This window comes from Anthonomus grandis, chromosome 15, assembly GCF_022605725.1.
Source record: "Anthonomus grandis grandis chromosome 15, icAntGran1.3, whole genome shotgun sequence".
In the NCBI taxonomy this organism is placed as follows: domain Eukaryota; kingdom Metazoa; phylum Arthropoda; class Insecta; order Coleoptera; family Curculionidae; genus Anthonomus; species Anthonomus grandis.
Window position 1 is genome coordinate 10604932 of NC_065560.1, and position 21810 is coordinate 10626741.

Here is a 21810-nt window from a genome sequence, read left to right on the forward strand (position 1 = left end):
CCTTAAACCATTATGTATATAGCTCTGAAACTCCAGGTTATGTAATTGCATCAGAAAATATAAAACGTTTTTTTTTTTATGTTAGCCCGTTCCATTTGGCTTTACCATAGCAAAAAGTCACTTAAATAAAAAATTGCTTATTGAGTACCAGCATATCCTGAAAGCACGGAGCCAATTTTCGAGTAAAAAACAGCTCCTCTACAATGTTTAAATCACTGGGTACCTGAAGATTTCCATATCCCTGTAATAAGTTTCCGGAAAAACTAAGAAACCCAAGCTAAGGGAGGAGTAGTTTAGAAAAGCATAATTTAAAAAAATATATTTATGTTAGAATATCATTTAGTTCTTTTTTTTTTTGTTCTAATATTACTTTAAACTAAGTTACTTATTTTTGTTAACACATTATTACGTAACATATAAATGAAAATTAATAGAAATACCATATTAAGAGTTTAAGGGCTTTAAGCAAACATTTTATTGTTTTTCTCAAAACATGAAAATACCACTTAAGCCCTGAAATAATCGATTTATATTATTTCTGGCTGAATATAGCACTACGCCCACCACTTTCGACTTAAAACATAATTCGACCAAATTTTGATTATTTGTTTTAATGGCCATATTATGATGATGTTTTTACTCTTGAACTTTACGCAAAATTTAAATCTGAATTTTTCCTAAATCAATCTGACAACGTGGTTTCCTGGGGAGCTCCCGCGGATGACGTATCTCCGCGTATTCACGAGCTCGCGATTTTGCCTTGCCAAGTCCGTATTCCCCATGCTATTGTAGAATAGTATGTGGGTTTTATATAACCGCGAAAAAATGATCATTTGCCATGTCTAGTTCCTGTTTTAGTGCTTAAGGATTTTTTTTAACAACTTGCGAAATACGGTAAATACTAGTTTTTCTTATGAATTTTAGTTAAATTATTGTCATGATGAGATTCCTCATTAATACCTCAAATGACATTGAGTTAACTTCTTTTAGTAATCAAATTTTTAAAGCACATTTTTTTTTGCATTACAGAGATCACTGATGTGTATAGCTCCGCACGCTCCGTGAGCTATATACATACATCTGTGTTATAGATATTAGATAGATTTGAACTAAATGAAGCTAAATTAACATTTACCTATCCAATTTTAGCCAACGTTTCTTAAAATAAAAGGTATATAAAGCTATTTATTTATTTATTTATAACGTAATAGGGCCTCGAATTTGTTGGCAATTTTCTGGTGCACTTAGGGGTTATCTAAAAATAAACAGTACCCATATGCAATTTAATTTATACACGCCACGGAAAAGATTATAAAAAGATATTTTTTAGCGGTTAGAATTATATGAATGTCGATTTGATAGCTATTTGGCAAAATCTCAATTTTTTATATTTTATTACTTTTATTGCTTTGTGATTATTATATAAAAAATGCTGGCTTTTCTGAACTAATTGATATTCACATTTTAGTTTTAAATTTAGTGACCGCTCAAAAGCATTTATCAATAAAAGTTCAATAAATTATAAGAAATAATTAATTTTTAATTTTTTTGTGCTAAGATGGTTTTTCCAATTTTCATTAAATTATGTCTTAAAAAATTGTTTTAAAAGTGTATAAGAAATCTTTTCATCCTTGTTTTATTAAGGCAAAATTTATGTAGATTACGGCATTGAGTATTTTATAATAGATAAAAACTAAGTTTTTTTTTTAATAAACGATATTATTTATGTAACGTTATTATGTCGTCTATGGTCACGTTGAGTTAGTTTTTTAAATATCTTTGAGCTATATTAAGTTTGATGTTCCAAACTTTTAAAGGTATTATTTATGTGTTTTAAGTATTTAACAATTTTTTTAGATATCTATATTTTGACCATTTTAACTATTGTAGTTTCCTTAATGGTTTTTAAGTAAAGCTCTTTATTTGAAGCACCTGAAGTCATGGTTTGAATCTTTAAGGCAATTTAATTAATTTGTACGAACATTTCAGAAGAACGATGAGTTTCTTCCTTGTTTTCTTTTTGAGTGTTTAATTTAATTCTTGGGCTTTTAAAATTAATTTGCCTAATAATCTACGGCCAATATATCTTTACAGGAGAAATTTAAAAGGTTCAATACACAGCATGGTAAACAATAAATAAGAAAATATTTAAAATTTAAACGTACTAAAATATTACCCTACATATACAAGAGTGGAGTTTCTTTTTTTGTACACATCGGACATATTTTGACATCAAATGTAAACATACAGAGTATCACAACAAACTGACAGAAAAAAATATTTTTTTTTTAAATGGAACCTCCTATATAATTTTGCGTTTTCGGAAAATTTTACACATGTTTTATTTATAATGGCCTATGCATATTTTCAACATTCCCACGAAATAGTTCAAATTAAATAGGGGAGACTGGGGTCAATTGAACCATTTTGTACAAATATTTTTTTATTGCTAGATAAATACTATATGATCAAAAAATAGGTAACATATAGCTGGAAACTTGACATACTTGACCTAGTAGTTAAATTTGATTATAGATAAGCGAAAAAAAAATATGCAAATAAAAATAAGTAGTGGAGCATAATGTTTCAAACGACTCTGATCAAGGGTCAATTGAAACACATTATGGGGATAGTTGTAACAAAAGCAATATAGATTAAAAAAAAAACACATTTCTTTTTATTTTTTTTTATTATTCAAAAAAGACTCAAAATCATATAGAAACTGTAAAAAATGCCTCATAACAACAACAAAAAAATAACAGAAGCTAATATTCTGCTTATGAGGAGGAACATTAAACAGAAACGTAGGAACATAAAATTAAACTTAAGAAAAAGTTTAAAAACAAAAAACAACTGGTGGCTCTTATAGTATAGATGTGTAACACTTAACTTTCAATTTTTGGTCAGTCACTTTGGCAATTATGGCAAACATAATATGTGAGCTCTTGTGGTGTGCATGCTTCATGCGATCACATTTTGCAGTTAGTACATCGGATCCACTGTTCACCTGGCTTACTTTTATTAAATGGTTCAACACACACCAAACAATAACATTCACTTTCGTCGTTGGTAGAATTTTCAGATTCCTTTCTTGTTCTCACGGGTGCTTTTTTTGGGATTTTCTTTGGACCCTTCTTTTCGGTTTCCAGATTCCGTTTGACCTTTTGTGTTTTCTTATTAGCTTCTCTCTCTATTTCCTTCTTTTCCGGTGTATCGGTGTACACGGTTGACTTCCTTTTTTTCTTTCCTCTTGCGTGTATTTTCCTTGGTGAAGCTTTTCCGAAAGGCCTAACAACTTCTGGTGAAAACGTGTTATTTTGGGTGTTTTCGGAAATTTCGCAATTTTTTAAGCCCCGAGAAGTTGATGGCGTTGGGTTTTGAAACTCATCTTCTAAGGTTGGTACAGTCAGATTGTTTCCTGGATTTGAACTAGGATGATCATTTGGAGGTTCGGTTGAAGGCAACCTATTGGTAACAGACGTAAATGAGGTAGGACTATCAAATGTATCTTCCAAAGTAGGATCTATCAGATTCAGGTTGTTGCCTGGATCTAAAGCAGATAAAACTGAAGGTTCGATTGGAGGCAACCTGTCTGTGACAAAAGATGGCGAGAAATCTGTCTCCGTAAAAATATCTCTGTTAAAAGGATATATCCCTCTACACTTAAATCCGGCTTGGATATTGCTTTGTGTAAGAGCTAAGGGAAATGATGTTGCGACAATTCCGGGTAAATCATATATAGACATCGGTTTACCAGGGTGACGAATCCAACCATCACAAGCAGAGTTTATTGCTTTCTTAAGAGGACCGAAAACTGTTCTATCGAGGGGCTGACATTTATGCGAGCAGTGGGGTGGGAAAGAAAGCATTACTATTCCATGAGTTTTACAGTAGTCTAGAGCTTCTATACTAATATGGGATGAGTGGTTATCCAGTGTGAGTAGAACCTTATGAGCTTGTAAAGAATTTGTGTGCTTTTGAAAGTGTTTTAAGAACAAGGCGAACTCTTTCTCTTGCATCCATCCTGGCCCGTTTTCAGCCCCAATACACCCTGGTGGACCATCACGAATAAAATGATCCTGAAACCGCAGTCGAGGAAAAATAAACATGGGCGGAATCGAATTGCCTAGTGCGTTTATTGCCACCGTAACTGTTACGAGTGTACCACGTTCTTGTGAGGTAATTGCACCCACTTGTTGCATGCCTCTTTTTGGTACAATTCAATTTGGTTTCTGGACTGTTGTCACACCAGTTTCGTCTACGTTGTATAAATATCCTTTGCTTCAAATTTGTCTCGATCCAAAACTTTGGCAAGATTATTAAAAAATACAGAAACATTTGCACAATTGAAGCTGGTTGCTCTGGCTAAGCTGGTTGCTTGTGGTGCTCTTATTGATAAGTCACGGTGTCTTGACATAAAACCGGAAAACCAGTCTTCTCCTGCCATGCCGTTTTTAATCCAAGTGTCCGGTTTATCTATATCATATTTAATGGTTAATTCTAACGCAAGTCTCCGAATATCTTTGGTTGACAGACCTTGATAAATGTCTGCAGCTTTTTGTATGTACTTTACCATTTCGGTTTCTTAAAGTTTATTAAAAACTTTATTTGCAGGTTTATAGCCCATTGTAACAGGTGGTTGACCTTCAGTATTCCCCGCAGCTTCTTTCTTTCGCTTATATCTCAACAAAGACACATGAGAGATCCCAAATTGGTCGGCAGCTAAGCGTAGCGAACTTCCATTTTTGAGCTCTGCATATGCAGATTCATATACAGATATATCTCGACTTGAACGATCAGTTTTCGGGACCATTTTACGGGGCATCTGAAATGAAATAAACTAATTAATTTACTAGATTAATGTCCTAACTAATGAAAGCTGACAAACAAACTAAACACACTACAGACTCAATTACAATTTATTTCATTTTAGAAATAAACGGCGGGGTCAGTTGAAACGTTACAAACGTCCCTGTTACAACTGACCCCAAACGACTTTTTAAATACCATATTTACTACAAACAAAATGAATTTCAAATTTAAACCAAAGTAAAATAAAGCTAAGTTAATGGTCTAACTAATGAAAACCGACAAACTAACCAAATACACATACAGACTCATTTACACATGCATAAGAAATATAGCAAATACTTACTTTGGATACGTGAAAACACAAAATCCCGCAGTCTTCCCTAATATATATATGTATAACTTTTTATTGCAACATAAATTGTATTAAATTATAACTTGCATTCTACATTCTTAAAATTTATTTTATCATGTGTGGCTTTTCTTTGTACATCTTATTTTTGACAGAGAAACACAAAGAAAGTAAGTCCAATAAATTAAAACCGGGTGATCTAGGCGGCCACTCTATTGATCGACCCACGTCTGCCTATCAACTGATGGTTAAATAAAGTATTCATTTTATAGGAGTATTCTAACAATTACCGTATAGTAAGGAAGTGAATATTCTGTTGAAAACATAGCGTTTGGTTTGGCTTATCTGAGTTATTTTCATCAGGAATCCCGTCAAAGAAAGAAAATAGGTTCTATTACTCTGTTATTAAGATTCTCTACCCATACATTCACCTTTTCATAAATAATGATTTTGCCTAAACCAGAGGGAATTTTCAGGAGCCCAGTACTTAAAATTATACTTATTTACTTTTTATTATAAATTCTTTTGACCATTGTCCGACAAAACTCTTTTCTGCGGTCTAAATCATCTTCTAGTAGCTTCAAGTAATTGAATTTTATAACGGTGCCCCTTTTTCTTCTAACAATTTCGTTATAGCCGCTCTATGAAGTGTGTTATCCAGAGCAAACTAAGAGGTTCAGATTTTCAGCTTTTTATCAAGTAATGGCAGTTCTTCCTGGCAAGATCTATAACAGTTTCAGTCTCTCTCCACTTAGCCTTAATTCTACTGAATAACTGATTCTGACTGCTTGGATATTGTTGAAGATTATTCGAATTCAAAAAAAAAAACAAAAAAATGAATTGAGCTAATTGAAATGATTATAACTGGTTTGAAATGCTGTTAATTAACTTCGTTAAAGAAACTTAATTAAAATGAGCAGAACCATTTTAAAGTTATTAACAAGAATTTTTTTTCATAACACCGTGTATCTTGCAAACGAAGCTTATTTGGGCCTTATGTTAATAAGAACTATTTTGTTTGAAATAAAATTACACATCACATTTTCTCATGTTTTTTTTGACTCACAGTAGATACTGAGGTCTTTCTCCCATAATTCCAACCATTATTACTTCAAAACGTGCCATTTGTTTGTTCAATTTTTTGACAAAGAATGTCAAGTACAAAAATGAATTCAAAATAAACTTTTAGGTTACCTAACTCTCAAAAGCAATTATTTTAAAAACTTTACAAAATTATAATGTTAAATTAATTTAGATTTAAAATTTCACATAAGATGCTAAAAAATGTTTTATTATTCTTAATTGTTTTCAGAATAATTAGCAAAATGGCAGCCAAAGTTGGTAAAATTGCTGTACTAGGACTAACGGGCACCGCCGGAGCTGGTTTAGCCACATACCTATTGTTTAAAGAACAAAATGAAAACGTAAGTGTTAAAAAGTATATAAAAATAAAACTTAAACTATTAAAATAATACAATGAATATGTCTACAAAATGAATAAAACCTTTTAGTGGCCCTCGGTAAATGCCCAAAAATCCTCCCAAAGACTGAAGCGCCCGCTGCCGACGCGTAATGAACAAATTAAATCCCTACAAACTGACAAGTTTGACATTATTGTAGTAGGAGGGGGAGCTACCGGTGCGGGATGCGCCCTAGACGCGGTTACTAGAGGCTTAAAAACGGCCCTTATTGAAGCTGATGACTTTGCTAGCGGAACTAGTAGTAGGAGTACTAAGTTAATCCATGGAGGTGTAAGGTAATATATTTTTAACGCATTTAGGTTTTTTCGTCAACATTTGTTTTCGTCATTACATAAACAGATTCTTCTTAAAATTTGTTAACCATAAAACTGTTTAGCCGAAATAAAATGAAAAAAGATATTTGGTTATATCGTTCGTCGTTTTTCTTTATGTCAGTAATAACGAATTTCTTGTGTTTTTCTGTCTAGCTAATAATTATAATCATAAGAATCTGAGGATCTTTACCTTTTAAGGGGACTACTCAGCTAAAAATCCCATAAAATAAAGAAAAGAATTCTCTACAAAGATTGCTGAAGCTTAGATCCGTCTAAATAGTTAAAGTAATATTGATAGTGGTTTATATGTAAATTTAAAGTCAACTATATTTACCCTTCTCAATATGATTATTGACATCCAGAATGTATGATCTATTCATTCTTAGTCTAAAGCAGTATCTTAATCTTTAACGAATAATAATTCATATATTGTCTGTTCCCAAAGACTAAAATAGTTAATCACAAGATAAAGGGTATTATTTAGGGACTAAAATAATATAACTGTTCCTGATTTCATTGCGTAAAGACAATTGATCCAATAGGATGACTTGTACAATACTTTACAAACTGACATAAAGTAAATATACTTATTAATAATCTTACACCACTGAATAAGTATACATCACTTAAATATAGATATCTAGTTGAAAAGCCATTTAATCTATGGATTACTGACAATATAAAAACTTTGATTAAGCTAAGAGACGAGGCTCTCAAGAAATATCAAATATCAAAATCAGAAGCGCATGTACAGTATTACAGGAAACTTAGGAACTACACAAAGCATGCGGAGAAAAAACGCAAAGGAGGAAAATATTTTATTGGTAACTGCTGGCGAGCTAAAAATAACACTTCAATGAACCTGATTGAACATCATTAGAGCTATTACATTTTTACATAAATAGTAGAGTATATGCAATAAGGCGTGAGGCTTCAATGAGCAATGAGGCTTTTAGTATTTTCTCTCTTCTATACTGACATCCTAAGTAAAATAATTTTTTAATTAAAGTAACTCACCCGGCATGAATGGTATTTTTTTAAATTTGGTATTTTTTTTAAAGCCTTTGTTTAAATCCGCTACTAAACATTTCATGTATTGTTAATAACACTTATACCAAAATTTGGAAAAGAGCTTTTTTGAGCTCACTTTGCTTCAGTGTTAATAATTTCACCTTTGTAATTTTCAATTTATGTTGCTAATATGTACATGCAAATTATATATATCATATAATATGTGTAATATGGTGAATTTCGGGGAATAGCTCAATATTTCAAAGGTATTCGATAGGGTCTACGAAACCCTCTTCAACAAAATGTATTTTTAATCTTATAGTTTGCCACCAACTCTCGTTGCTTGGTTTGGAAGCTTCTTCGAGAATCGATCCATTTGAGTTGTCATTGATGGACACAATTTCCAGAGGTTCAAAAAGACTAATTCTAGAGTGCTCTATTTAAAAGAAGGATTGTATCTACCGCCCCAAGCCTTATTATGTCCGGCATTACTTTGAAGCAGTCTTCGTGAATTTGCTTCTTAAGTGTCGAGGTCGAAAGAAATATATCTTGGCATTATCATGTAGCGGGACTAGTAAAAGTGGCTTCTCCAAAACTTCATTTTGTTTCTTTTCTGAGGCTCTTTGTAAAACGGAAAAGCATTATATACTGCAACAGCTTCAAACGCTTTACGAGGCTCAAAGTCATCATCATATCACGGATCTTTACATCACGCTAAAGTCTTCGGAACTGACCCATATTATTTCATCTAGAGCTATACATGTAAAATCTACTCGACATCAACTCTCAAATCACGTCTTTCCTGAACATTTCAACTTGCAGAACTTTAAAAAAGATATCCACTTACACGTTTCTTTTTTTCTGCTTGAGTGTTATGCTTACAAATGCATGTTAAATCGCCGACACGTATTGATTGATTTTCTTCGAGTACTATTGACTATATGTGCTTTAACTATTATTTTGAGATCACTATATGTAACGTTGAAAATGCTGCACTGTTCGACCATGAAGCAATTTTTTTACAACCTAAATAGCAAGCAAAATCTCTATCACATTTTGGCCGAGTTTTTAGCACTACAAATTACAAACAATTTAACAATTTATGCGCCTCTTCTAAATGGGACACAATTCTTGAATCTCATGACCCTATATCTGCTTTACACAATAGAGTTGTTGACTTGTTTAATGAAGCTTTTCCTATCAAAAAGATAAAACGCAAAAAACGTGTGTAAAAAAAGTGGTTTACTATTTTTTCAAAAATTTTTCGTTCGCTCCATACCATCAGGAAATATACGTCATCTCTTTATTTAAATGAGTATTTTGCAAATATCGCTTCATATTTCGTCGCTTAATAAGACTCTCCAAGGAACAATATTATTTTAATATTTTTATTATTATTATTACAATAATATTTAACAGGCTGATCAAGTCCCAAAATTTGCAGAAGGAATGTTGGAATATTATAAACGACATACGCAATAAAAATTCTCATTGCCCTGCTTCCGTTCCCAATGTTTCCCCAAACGCGCTTAACAACTTTTATTGCAGTATAGCAGATAATCTCCAACAACGTTTGACTCCATCGTTAGATCCAATGACTTACTTTTCAGCTGTCAACGTTTCAGACTCCTCTTTGTTTTTTCAAACTGATCTGACAGAATTAAAAGGCATCTTAAAATCGATGAAAAACAAAAACAGTTCAGGTAAGGATGGCATATCTGCAAACATTCTTCTCAATATTCCTGATTCAAATTGAAAGAAGTCGTCCATTTTCTCAAAGAGACATATATTCAATAATCTAAAAGGAACTACAAAATTAATTTTAATAAATACTTTTGAGACCGAGACTTTGTGTAGTTCCCTTTAGATTATTCTTGATTTAGCCTTAACGGTCCTGGTAAAAGCAATTACCCAGTCATGGGAAACAGGAACATTTCCCTCTTGTCTTAAAACAGCCAAAGTCATTCCAATTCACAAAGAAGGAGACATGGAGAATGCTTCTAATTTCCGGCCAATATCACTTCTATCCACCATGTTAAAAATCATAAAAAAACTGGTGAGAACTCGTATGCTGTCTTTTATTCTTGAAATAACATCCTTAGTTCTAAGTGTCAGTTCGGTTTTCGCGAGAAAACTAATACAAATGATGCTGTATACCATCTTCTTCAGGTCTTGTACTCTTATATCAATGGCGGGGGAGTTTCGGCGGCTGTTTTTTGTGATCGGTCAAAAGCTTTTGACTGTGTTAGTTATCACATTCTGCTGCGGAAGCTCCACCGCTATGGTTTTAGAGGCTTTCCTCTATCATGGTTTTCTTCATTCCTGCGAGGTCGACGGCAATGGGTTTTGGTTGGGTCAAAATACTCAGAATATAGCTTTATTAGATGGGGAGTGCGTCAGAGCTCAGTCTTAGGCCCAGTTCTATTTTTGCATTACATAAATGATCTGGTTGGTCTCTCTATTCGCGGTGTCTTCATTATATTTGCAGATAATACGACAGTTTTGTGGCAGGCTCTTGACTCAGATTCTCTCCATAAGATCATCCTGGAGGATCTTAAGATGGTGTGACTCTAATTTACTTACATAAAATCCAACAAAAACTAAATTGCTATGTTTTAAATGTAATCTTAAAGATGTTTCGATAAATGGTGATCCAATTCAGATTAACCCTGACAGCACATTTCTTAAAATTTTCATAGACAAAGATCTCAAATTTGACACACATGTAAATCTTCTTGCCAAAAAGCTAACATCTGGTTGTTATGCTGTCAGGATCAGTGTACAGGAACTTGGTCCAAAAATTGGCAAGTCCGTTTATTGTTCCGTAGGGTATCGCTTCAGGCAGTGCAAGCAGTTACTTTATTCAAATAAATATGAATTCAAATAGATATGTGGGACTAACCCCCGGGATTCATGCCGTTCTCTATTTCACCAAGATAAAATACTAACTCTCCCATGTCTGTATATTCTTGAGACTGCTTGCATAATCTATAAGTACAGAGAAAAGTTCCTGGTCAGGAGTGCTCGATAACCAAGCAGGAATCAGATGATTTTGCACCTGCCTCGACCTACTTCAGCTTTAACAAAAAAATAATTTTTTTACGACAGTATTTCTATCTTTAATCATCTGCCTATCATTATTAAAAACTTAACTTCGCCTAGGATTTTCAAAAAACATTTAAAGAGATTGCTTGCTGCTAAGACCTATTACTCTGTTGAAGAATTTTTTAATGATATACTTTAGTGATTATATACAGGGTGTTCATTTGAAAACTTCCTACCACGGATTTATCGAAAACCACTGTTTAAAAAAAAAACCGCTGAAATATATTTTCAGCAAGACGGCGCTCCTCCTCACTATGTTCTTCCCGTTCGGCAATGGCTAGACGACGAGTTTCCAGATAAATGGATAGGGCGAAGGGAGCCTATAGAATGGCCTGCTAGATCTCCCGATATAACGCCGTTAGACTTTTCTATGGGGTCATTTGAAATCTATTGTGTTTACTCCCCAACCTGAAAGTTTGGATGAACTTCGTCAACGCATCATCGACAGCTGCCATGATATCCCACAACGTGTTTTTGAAAATGTCCGTCAGGAATTTGAACATTGCTTATATAATTGTTTGGCCAAAAACGGGCAACATTTTCAACACTTATTGAAATAAAAACTGATATTTTCATGTTTTTGTTTTGTATCTGAACAAATTAATATAAACAAAGATTTTTCTAATTTTCTCGAAAACAAATCGACCGATTTAAAAAAATCAAACGTCAAAATAAAAGACTTCGAAAGACCTTTTAAACAAGCTATTACTCGATACCCCTTGCCATTTAAAATTTTTAAGGGGATGACCCTGGGGGGCAGAGGGTGAAAGGGGGTAAAGTAATTTTAGGTTAGAAAGTTGCCCCCCTTGACAAACCTTTTGACGTATTTCGGCGGTTTTTTTTTAAACCGTGGTCTTCGATAAATCCGTGGTGGGAAGTTTTCAAATGAACACCCTGTATGTTAAATAAAGAAAACAATTTTTTTTCACGTTTGGACTATTCCGCTCAGATGAAAGAAAATGTTTTGAAAACGATGAATCGAATTAATTGTCTTAGTTTATTCTATTCAATTTTTCTTCCTTAACGTATAATAGGTTAAAGCTGTTCTACAGTAACGAGTAGTTAGACTATACAGATCCCAATCTGCCAATTTTTAGAACGCAAAGAGCTTACACAATCTTGGCAGACTTACAATAATCAACAATTGTTTTACCATTTAAGCCTCGTTTTAATAATGATTTTAGTTTTTTAAGTTAAAACCAAAGCAGAAACAATGAAATTAAATGATTTTTCTCTTGAAAAAAATCCTTTTAGATATCTCCAGAAAGCCATTATGCAATTAGATTACGAGCAATATAGAATGGTAAAAGAGGCACTTCACGAAAGAGCGGCAATGCTGGAACAAGCTCCTCATCTAGCACACCCGTTACCCATTATGTTGCCTGTATATACGTAAGTAATCTACCATTTTAATTTCATGATCTCCACTTATGTTTATAAATTTTAGTTGGTGGCAAGTTCCATACTTCTGGTTCGGCATTAAAATGTATGATTTGGTGGCAGGTGGCAAAACCTTGAAAAGTTCTTACTATCTCTCGAAAAAGAATGCCTTGGAACTATTCCCCATGCTCAAAGGAAACGCCCTTTGTGGAGGAATCGTTTATTATGATGGTCAGCAAGATGATGCTAGAATGAACTTAGCTATAGCAATTACAGCTGCCCGAATGGGTGCTACTGTAGCTAATCACGTCAAAGTCACTAGTTTGCTTAAAGAAAAAAATAGTGAAGGCAGAGAGGTGATTTGCGGAGTTACTTGCAGGGATGAAATGACTGGGAAAACATGGTCAGTACCTACCAAATGTGTTATTAATGCCACCGGACCTTTCACCGATAGTATAAGGAAGATGGATAATCCAAAAGTCAAGGAAATCTGTTCACCTAGTAGTGGGGTGCATATCACTCTTCCAGGTCTATTATAATAATTATTAAAAGATATTCCGAAAAATAAACAAATGTTATATTTTAGGTTACTACAGTCCTGAACAAATGGGTCTTCTAGATCCCGCTACTAGCGATGGAAGAGTTATTTTCTTCCTTCCGTGGCAGAAGCATACTATTGCTGGTACCACTGATCTTCCCTGTCAAGTTACTCACAATCCCAAGCCTACTGAGGACGAAATCATGTTCATTTTGGAAGAAGTCAAGAACTATTTGAACCCTGATGTTGAAGGTATATCTTACTTACTATGTACATCATTTCTTTTCTTCATTCTAGCCTAATCTCTATCTAATTTTAAGCTTTTTTTTATCACATCAGGCAGGCATTTCTGACTACATCATCTTTCTATCTTTTCTATCTTTTTGCCTTCGTATGGGCGCCATTTTTTAATTTCTCAATGCCACCGATCGTCTGTTATATGTTCGGTACGGCCTGTCTATTTTAGTGATGCTGCTCTTTCTATAGCTTTAACTGCATTGGTTTTCATTCTTGTCCACTTATTACATTATTTTATCTTTTGAGGGATATTCCTAGTATGTGTTTCTCCATAGCCCTCTGAGTTTTATGGATTCTGTCCAAATGTAATTTTCTGAAGGTCCATGTTGGCGCTCCGTATGTTAGCACCGGTGATATACAATAATCAAATTACTAATAATTCTAAAGTGTATAGGTATGGGCGCTTTTCAGAATTCACCGGTGGATACACCGGATTGCACCGGCAATAACCGAGGCGTTTTAGAATTAACTCGGTACAAAAAATCCCACCTTTTAAAATTAACCGGTGAAATCAGCTGGTTGCGACCGACGAGGTATCGAATTAACCGGGATTTTAAGGCGGAATCTCGGTCAAATAGATTCTTCCTAGGATTCCTAACCTAGTTTTGCATTTTTACGGCCTAGTTTTGTTAAATTTGTTGTTGCTCAATTTTCATTTCGATTTTTTGTGGGTATTTTAACTTTACTTTGATGGTCGAATGAGAATAGTAGAAGAATAACATAAAACTTTACTACACTTTTTTTTAAAATTTTGTTTGTTTATTGGTTGAATACACATGACAAATTCAATGTTCTAAGGTGCCGACTATAAAAGCCACAAAACTGAGACCCTTACCATGGAACTGGGTCGTTTTTGTTTGGTTTTTAGTTTCTTAAACATCACATCAGTGGCAACCTTTCAATGTTTTCATGGAAAATGCAACCAAAGTTTGTTTGGTTTGCTTTGAAAAATTAAAAAAATATAAATATAAACAGAAATGGATATTATTAAAGCTGCAAACTGTTAGAAAAATTCTAGGAAAACCAACCGAAGCGTTTCCGAATGTTTAAGTAACCGAACGGCAACCTGAGATCTACCGAATTTTTTTTGTTGATTAACGGGTTATTTCAACCCGTGAATTAATGGTGAATTCTGAAAAGTGCCCTATCTTTTGGTTTTTTTAAACATAGAAGTCTTTTGAATGTGGCATCTTCATGTTAGTTCGACTACCAGGTTATCCTTATTCGCTTTTATACCCTGGCCTTAGTATATATATATTCATTTACCTGTTCTATTTCATTGCATTTATTGTTATTATACATTGTTTATCTATGTTTGGGATTACGTTAGTTTTTTTGATATTAACTTAATAATTCTCTTTGGTATGAATTTTCATGAAGGTTGTTTATCATTGTCCCAGTCGAATGCAATCAAGAGTACACCACCTGCGTATCTTACATCGAATATCATTACTAGATACGATTACTAACAGTTAACTGTTTACAGTTAGACGAGGTGATGTTCTATCAGCATGGAGTGGCATTAGGCCATTAGTATCTGATCCAAATAAGCCAGATACTCAATCTTTAGCAAGAAATCACATTGTCCATGTAAGTGATTCGAACTTAGTTACTATTGCTGGCGGAAAGTGGACCACTTATAGATCCATGGCTGAGGAAACTATTGATGCAGCAATTGCTGGTATATTGCTATATATAGAATCGAAAATATATGTTTTAAAAATGTTACTTTTTACCTTAGCGTGCAAATTGGAAGATATTTGCTCACAAAAGAAGTCCCAAACAGACGGTTTATTATTAGAAGGAGCCCACGAATGGACTCCAACTATGTATATCAGGCTAGTGCAAGATTTTGGCTTGGAATGCGAAGTGGCTCAACATCTGGCTAAGAGCTATGGAGACAGAGCTTTCGCAGTGGCTAAAATGGCCAATTTGACCGGCAAAAGGTGGCCTATCATTGGTAAAAAAATTCATCCAGAATTTCCTTATATAGACGCAGAAGTCAGGTAACGTAATATGAAGCTAAACTGTTCCGGATTCTAAATATTAGCATTTTAGGTATGGTTGTCGGGAATACGCTATGACCGCCATAGATATGATTGCTAGGAGAGTAAGATTGGCCTTCTTAAACGTACAAGCTGCTCAAGAGGCACTTCCTGATATCATTAATATTATGGCTGAGGAGTTGAATTGGTCAGAAGGTAACGTGTACTTAAAATAAATTATATCATTTACTAAAACGTTATCTCTTATTACAGATGAGAAAAAGAAACAAACAAAATTAGCAACTGAGTTTCTACAAAATGAGATGGGTCAAAACGTTAACAGGGCGAGTAGGGACAAGATTCCCATTAACTTGAGCAAAGAAGAAATTCAGCTTTATATTAAGAGGTTCCAAATTATTGACAAAGATAGAAAGGGTTATGTTTCTATTAACGATATTAGACGAAGTCTTAAGGTATGAGTGAGTTTTGTCGTTAGCTCCTTCGATTATTCATGCACACACTATTTATTGAGATCAACTTAAATATCCAGATTTGACAACATAATTTTATAATTAAGCTCACAATTATTTAGGATATGATATATAATTAACAATAACAAAAATCTGGTTTTTAGTCTCTTGGTATGAAACTAACAGACGAAGAGATTCACACTCTCTTAAGGGACATAAATTTAACTTTCAATGGTCAACTCGAAATGGCAGACTATTTACAAGTAAGTTGAAAAAACTTGATTTTTTTAACGCGGGTTTTTCTCATTTCTATAGGAGTTAGACGGCAAAGAAGTTCCCGGGGAGGAGTTACACGAAATTTTAAGAGAAATCGACACAAACATGAACGGACAGGTGGAGCTTGATGAGTATTTACAGGTGAATTGGAGTAGTGAGAATTGATTTTGCTGTTCCCATGCACTCAGTTTTCTTTTATTTGCTTTTTTATCCTATTTTTTGTGATTTTTGTTTTGTTTTCTTTTTGGCGACTATTTGTTTAGTTTTAGTTTTGGCATTTTAAATAGAAATGCACGTATCTGATAATATTAGATAAGGTTATACATGTGCTTTGTATACGTCAATTAATGTGTAGTAACAGTCACCTAGATCTAAAGGCGACATAATGCACATCTAGGTCTTGAAATTGGTTTAGACTTTACTATTTATTATTTAGACTTCCCTATCAGTAAAAAGAATCTTTTTCTATCAGTAAATATGGATATGATAGGGATATAGTAATTAAACTCCTAAGATATACAGTGTGTCCCAGGATGAGCGAATTTATCCGTAAAAATGACAAAAAATTTTGGGGTTGAAATTTGACCGTTGAAAATTATCCTTGGACTAATTCTTTTTATGTTCGGTAGAATTTTTTTGTTATAATTATATAATAAATTTTCTTGTTAAATTAGACGTACTATGTACATTTAATTACAAACATATTTTGAGGATGGTTTGTAACTCTTAGATCAGTGATTTAACAACTATTATATAAATAAATTAATTAGCTTTTTTCTAATAAATAAATATTAATAAAAAAATTTATTGGTACACAAAACGTAAAAATCAAAGTAGGCCTATGGTTATGAAATTCGGTATTCGGGTATAATTTTGCATTTTAAACAACTTTTTTTTATAAACTTTTTTTGTATCTTGCCTAAAAATACTACTTTACCTACTCATAAAATTTAGAAAATGCTTAATTTAAAAAAAATTAAAGTATGTTAAATTTAATTTTTTAATCAAGGAGGGCTGAATGCCAAACGGTCAAATTACAACTACAAATTTTTTTGTCATTTTTACGTATAAATTCGTTCATCTTGGGACACACTGTATAAGTGCTTGACGGGATATAAGTCATATCTCTTTGAAAGGACTTAAAAAGTGTCTATAAAGGGCACATCATCAGATACTCTTAATTAATAGATACGCCCGACACTCTTTCTCATTTCTATCAATTACTTACTAAATATCGATCTTTTGAGAGAGGTCACAAGGGTCACATGATATTCTTGTAGATTTGCAAAAAACTATTGCTTGGACATTAAAGAAATCTAGACTTGGTGAAATGCTTGGTGCAATTCAGAGATATAGACGCGGATAATGTTTCCATTAGCACTTCAATCTAAAAGTTATTAAAGCTCCCAAATAACTCGGTTTAAACCTGAATTACAAATTAAAACCTAACTCTCATATGAATTCCTTAAATTAATGAAAAATAGTTGTTTCTGAGGAGTCTGTCGCCATTAGAGCCAATGCTTTTTAATAATACAGGGTGTAACATAAGTGATGACTTTAATTTTAAGGGTGATTCGTTGTCATTTTTTAAGTAAAAAAGTTCATATAAACATATGTCCGGAAACGCTTCGTTTTTGAGATACAGGGTGTTGAAACTTTTTTTTTAAATCGATTTTTTATTAATATCTCATAAACGCATTTACCGAATTTGTTGAAATCTTTACATTTTGTTAGTCACTTTATAAGGTACCTTTTGGAATTCTCACATCTGGCCTAGAAATTTCAGGGGCGTGCCCACGGGCTAAGTCGGATGATTTTTTTGTAAAAAAAATATCGCCCGGTACATTTTTTGTAAGTATGATATTTTTTTAAAATAAAGCATCTAAAAATGAAACTTTTTTGTCTCTTAATTTTTTTTCGTATCTTGCTTCGTTTAGAAATAAATTTTAAAAACCATATTTTAGCACGTCTCGGACCTCCATAAAAAAAACCTAAAAATGCTTCAAAATTGATTTTATTGGGAATACTACATATTTATGCAGGTATGTATAAAAATTTCTCTGATAAGAACATTCCTATGTCTTACATTAACATTTACCAGGTACTGGGTTCTGTTGGTTGAATGTGTTTTACTGTGCAGATAACTATGAATAACGCCGAATTAGCTCAAATGCATTTCTTGTATGACCTTGCAAATGGAAATGGTGCAGAAGCCCGTCGAATTTATCACGAACGCTTTCCCGATAGACCAAGTCCAGCAGAAAGAACTTTCATAAGACTCCATGCCCGTCTGTGTGAGACTGGATCTGTCAATGCTCATGCTGAGAGCGTTGGTAGACCGAGGGTAATAATGACGCCACAACTAGAGGAAGCAATTCTGCAGGCAGTGGAAGACGATCCGTCAACTAGCACGCGAAGATTATCGTTACAGTTTAACATCAGCCACGAAAGTGTTTGGAGGGTTTTGCACACAAATTTACTTTACCCATTCCACATTCAGCTGGTGCAAGCACTGCTGCCAACAGATTTTCCTGCACGATTAGAGTTTTGCCAGTGGTTTCTTCAACAAACTGTCCAGAACCCAAATTTTACGGCTAAAATTCTTTTCACAGATGAGGCCTGTTTTTCATGGGAAGCCATCAGAAACTTCCACAATAACCTTCTTCAATCTTTCAAAGTCCCAATCTTTGGGACTTTGAAAATCCCCATGCCATTGGAGAAGGTGGATTTCAACAGCAGTTTTCCGTGAATGTTTGGGCCGGAATTATCGGTGATCATCTTATCGGACCGCACTTTCTCCCTCCTAGGCCGAATGGTGATACTTACAGACAATTTTTAGAAGAAATATTGCCAGATTTATTAGAAGACGTACCACTAGCAACAAGAAATACCATGTGGTTTATGCACGACGGTGCACCTGCTCATTTTAGTCTTGTCGCTCGAAACTATCTAAATGATACTTTTGCTCAGCAATGGATAGGTCGGGGGGGGACCTCAGCCATGGCCAGCACGATCTCCAGACCTGAATCCTCTGGACTATTTCTTTTGGGGATATCTGAAATCGCTTGTTTATGCGACGCCAGTTGTGGATGAAAACGATTTGAGAAACCGGATTGTAAACTCTTCTAATATCATACGCAACACACCAGGAATTTTCGAACGTGTGCGCCAGTCGATGGGAAGAAGATTGCGTGCTTGTATTGACAGTCGTGGTTCTCATATCGAGCATTTGATTTAATTAAGTTTTGATGATATTTAAAACTAAAGTAAGTTTTTATTAATTTTCACAAAAATTAAGCGATCGTATTTTTAATTGCTTAAATTTGTACAAATATCTCGCACAAAAAAAATGGTGGCGTACATAAACAACAAATAAATTTTAAATAGGTAACCATTTGCGACGCCATTGCATTAAAATTTAAACATCAAAAATAGCATCTTATTAATTTTTGTTTTCTGTCAAGTATGATTATTTAAGGTTTTTTCTCAGTTGTTAAATAATAAACATGCTGGTAATTTTTCAGTTAATTTTAAAGCATTTTATTTTTTTTATGGAGGCCCGAGACGTGCTGAGATATGATTTTTAATTATTTATTTCTAAACGAAACAAAAAATTCGATGTTATACGCAAAAAATTTAAGAGACAAAAAAGTTTCATTTTTAGATGCTTTATTTAAAAGAAATATCATACTTACCGAACGATATTTTTTTTACAAAAAATCATCCTACTTAGCCCGTGGGCACGCCCCTGACATTTCTAGGCCAGATGTGAGAATTCCAAAAGGTACCTTATAAAGTGACTAACAAAATGCAAAGATTTCAACAAATTCGGTAAATGCGTTTATGAGATATTAATAAAAAATCGATTTAAAAAAAAAGTGTAACACCCTGTATCTCGAAAACGAAGCATTTCCGGACATATGTTTATATGAACTTTTTTACTTAAAATATGACAAGGAATCACCCCTTCAAATTAAAGTCATCACTTATGTTACACCCTGTATTATCAAAAGTATAGGCTAATATAAATAATAAGTTTTCGAAAAAAAAAACATTTTTCTTATTTAACGTTTACGAAACCAAAACTTGAAAATAATTTCCAGAATTATTACTATATTAACTAATATTATTACTAGATGTACAGGGCCTGAGATACTGTCGCTTACCTCGCTTATTTGCCTACCCTGTACAAAACAATACTTCAATAAGTATGGAGAATACTATCAGGAATTCTTCATACTTATTGAAGTATATAATATGGAGGACTTCTACCTTTTTGTACGGAGATGAAAAGGAACATCAGTTAATCCCACTGAAAAATTGCTAATATCCAAGGCGTCTTGATAAGAGTAAACAGATTCAAAAAGAATATAGTAAATAAGGTAGCACCTGTTTGCCCTTTCGAGGCAGTATTTTCATTTATTGTATAGTTTAAGGAAACTCATTAGTATAAATCTAGACTGTGTTTCCTAAAGAATCCTTTATACCTCGGTTACCCAGCTTTTGATATGTTGTTTTTTAATATTTTACATACGTATAAAAATTGGTAATCCTTCGTTAGTACTCTGTATCATTTAATGAATTAATTTATAACTAGATTTCTTATTAAGATTGTTACATTTGAAAAAACATATACTCTTAGAGATGTTTTATGCCAGGAACATGAACTTGCTAGATTTTAATTAAAGGTTTTATTCTGAATATAACAGAAATTATACTTATTGGGACAAATTTTCAAACTATTAATAACTCGCGTTATACTAAAACCAACTAAAAATATCGCACTACGCCAAGCACTGCTAAGAACCTTTTTTTCCTTACTACCTTTAGCAGTCATCACCCTATTAAACTGTAGCTGTCAGCATGCTTTAACAGCCAACGTCAGCGGACTAGTATAATAGTTCAAACAAAAACCTCGCACCTAATTTATTTATTATTTATCAAATTTAAAATCGTAATTTATCCATTAAACTTTTTTGTAGATGATGTCAGCGATCAAGTCCGGTCATGTCACATATTCGAGATTTGCTAGAATGGCAGAGCTAGAAGAACAGAAGCACGAAAGGGAAATGTTGAAAAAGAATATCTCCGTCGAGAGAAGTGGTGGTGGTTTGTAAACATAAAGTGTTTAAGTCAGTCATTTTGTACAAATCATATTATTGTACTTATGTAAATATTAAATTATTTAAGGTAATATCCATTTTATCGAATAAAATTAATAGTTTTTGATAACTGCAATACACCATATAGGAAATTGATTTCAATGGAATTTGGAGTGTAGGAAATTTTGTTGTTTTTATTTGTTATAAACATTATTTATTTGGAACTTTAGGGAATAGATTGTGACGTAAAGAATAAGTGGTTAAACAATAATAAACTGCGATTCAACTGAAATATATTATTGTTTTATTGATACAAAAAAATATGACTTAATACAAAAAATATATAAGATTTAATTGCCTTTCAACACAAAACAATAATAATTAATATAAACAAACTAGTAAACATTTAAAACTCTATATAAACAATACATACAAATAGAGTTTGGTTCGAGAAAACCAACGGCTTTACACACTAGAAATAAATTAATAGACTTAATTTTTGTGACATCTTGTAGAAAACTTTCCAAATCTAATATTCGAAATAAATTCCTATATCGTTATTTAAATTGCCATTAAATATTTTGTAATAAAAATTGAAAATCTGTTAACAAAATATTTGACAATTTATAAAATATTCAGGTAGACAGTAAATTAATGTTAGCTAAGTAACTTAAACAAAAAACAAACAAG

At 33.1% G+C, this 21810-nt stretch overlaps 1 protein-coding gene across 2 annotated transcripts; it reads left to right on the forward strand.

Annotated features, from left to right (window-relative positions):
• The first annotated feature begins 729 nt into the window (after nt 1-729).
• Nucleotides 730-21414, forward strand: LOC126744890 (glycerol-3-phosphate dehydrogenase, mitochondrial). 2 transcript variants are annotated; one of them, XM_050452459.1, is made up of 12 exons: nt 730-894; nt 6474-6585; nt 6673-6917; nt 12327-12464; nt 12520-12980; nt 13039-13242; nt 14774-14968; nt 15029-15293; nt 15346-15488; nt 15546-15745; nt 15907-16005; nt 21001-21414. In XM_050452459.1, the coding sequence occupies exons 2-12, from the start codon at nt 6487-6489 to the stop codon at nt 21133-21135; spliced, it is 2184 nt and encodes a 727-aa protein (XP_050308416.1). In that variant the 5' UTR covers nt 730-894; nt 6474-6486; the 3' UTR covers nt 21136-21414. The 2 variants fall into 2 exon arrangements, with proteins under 2 accessions (XP_050308416.1, XP_050308415.1); XM_050452458.1 differs by lacking the exon at nt 15907-16005 and adding an exon at nt 16058-16159.
• The last annotated feature ends 396 nt before the right edge of the window (nt 21415-21810 follow it).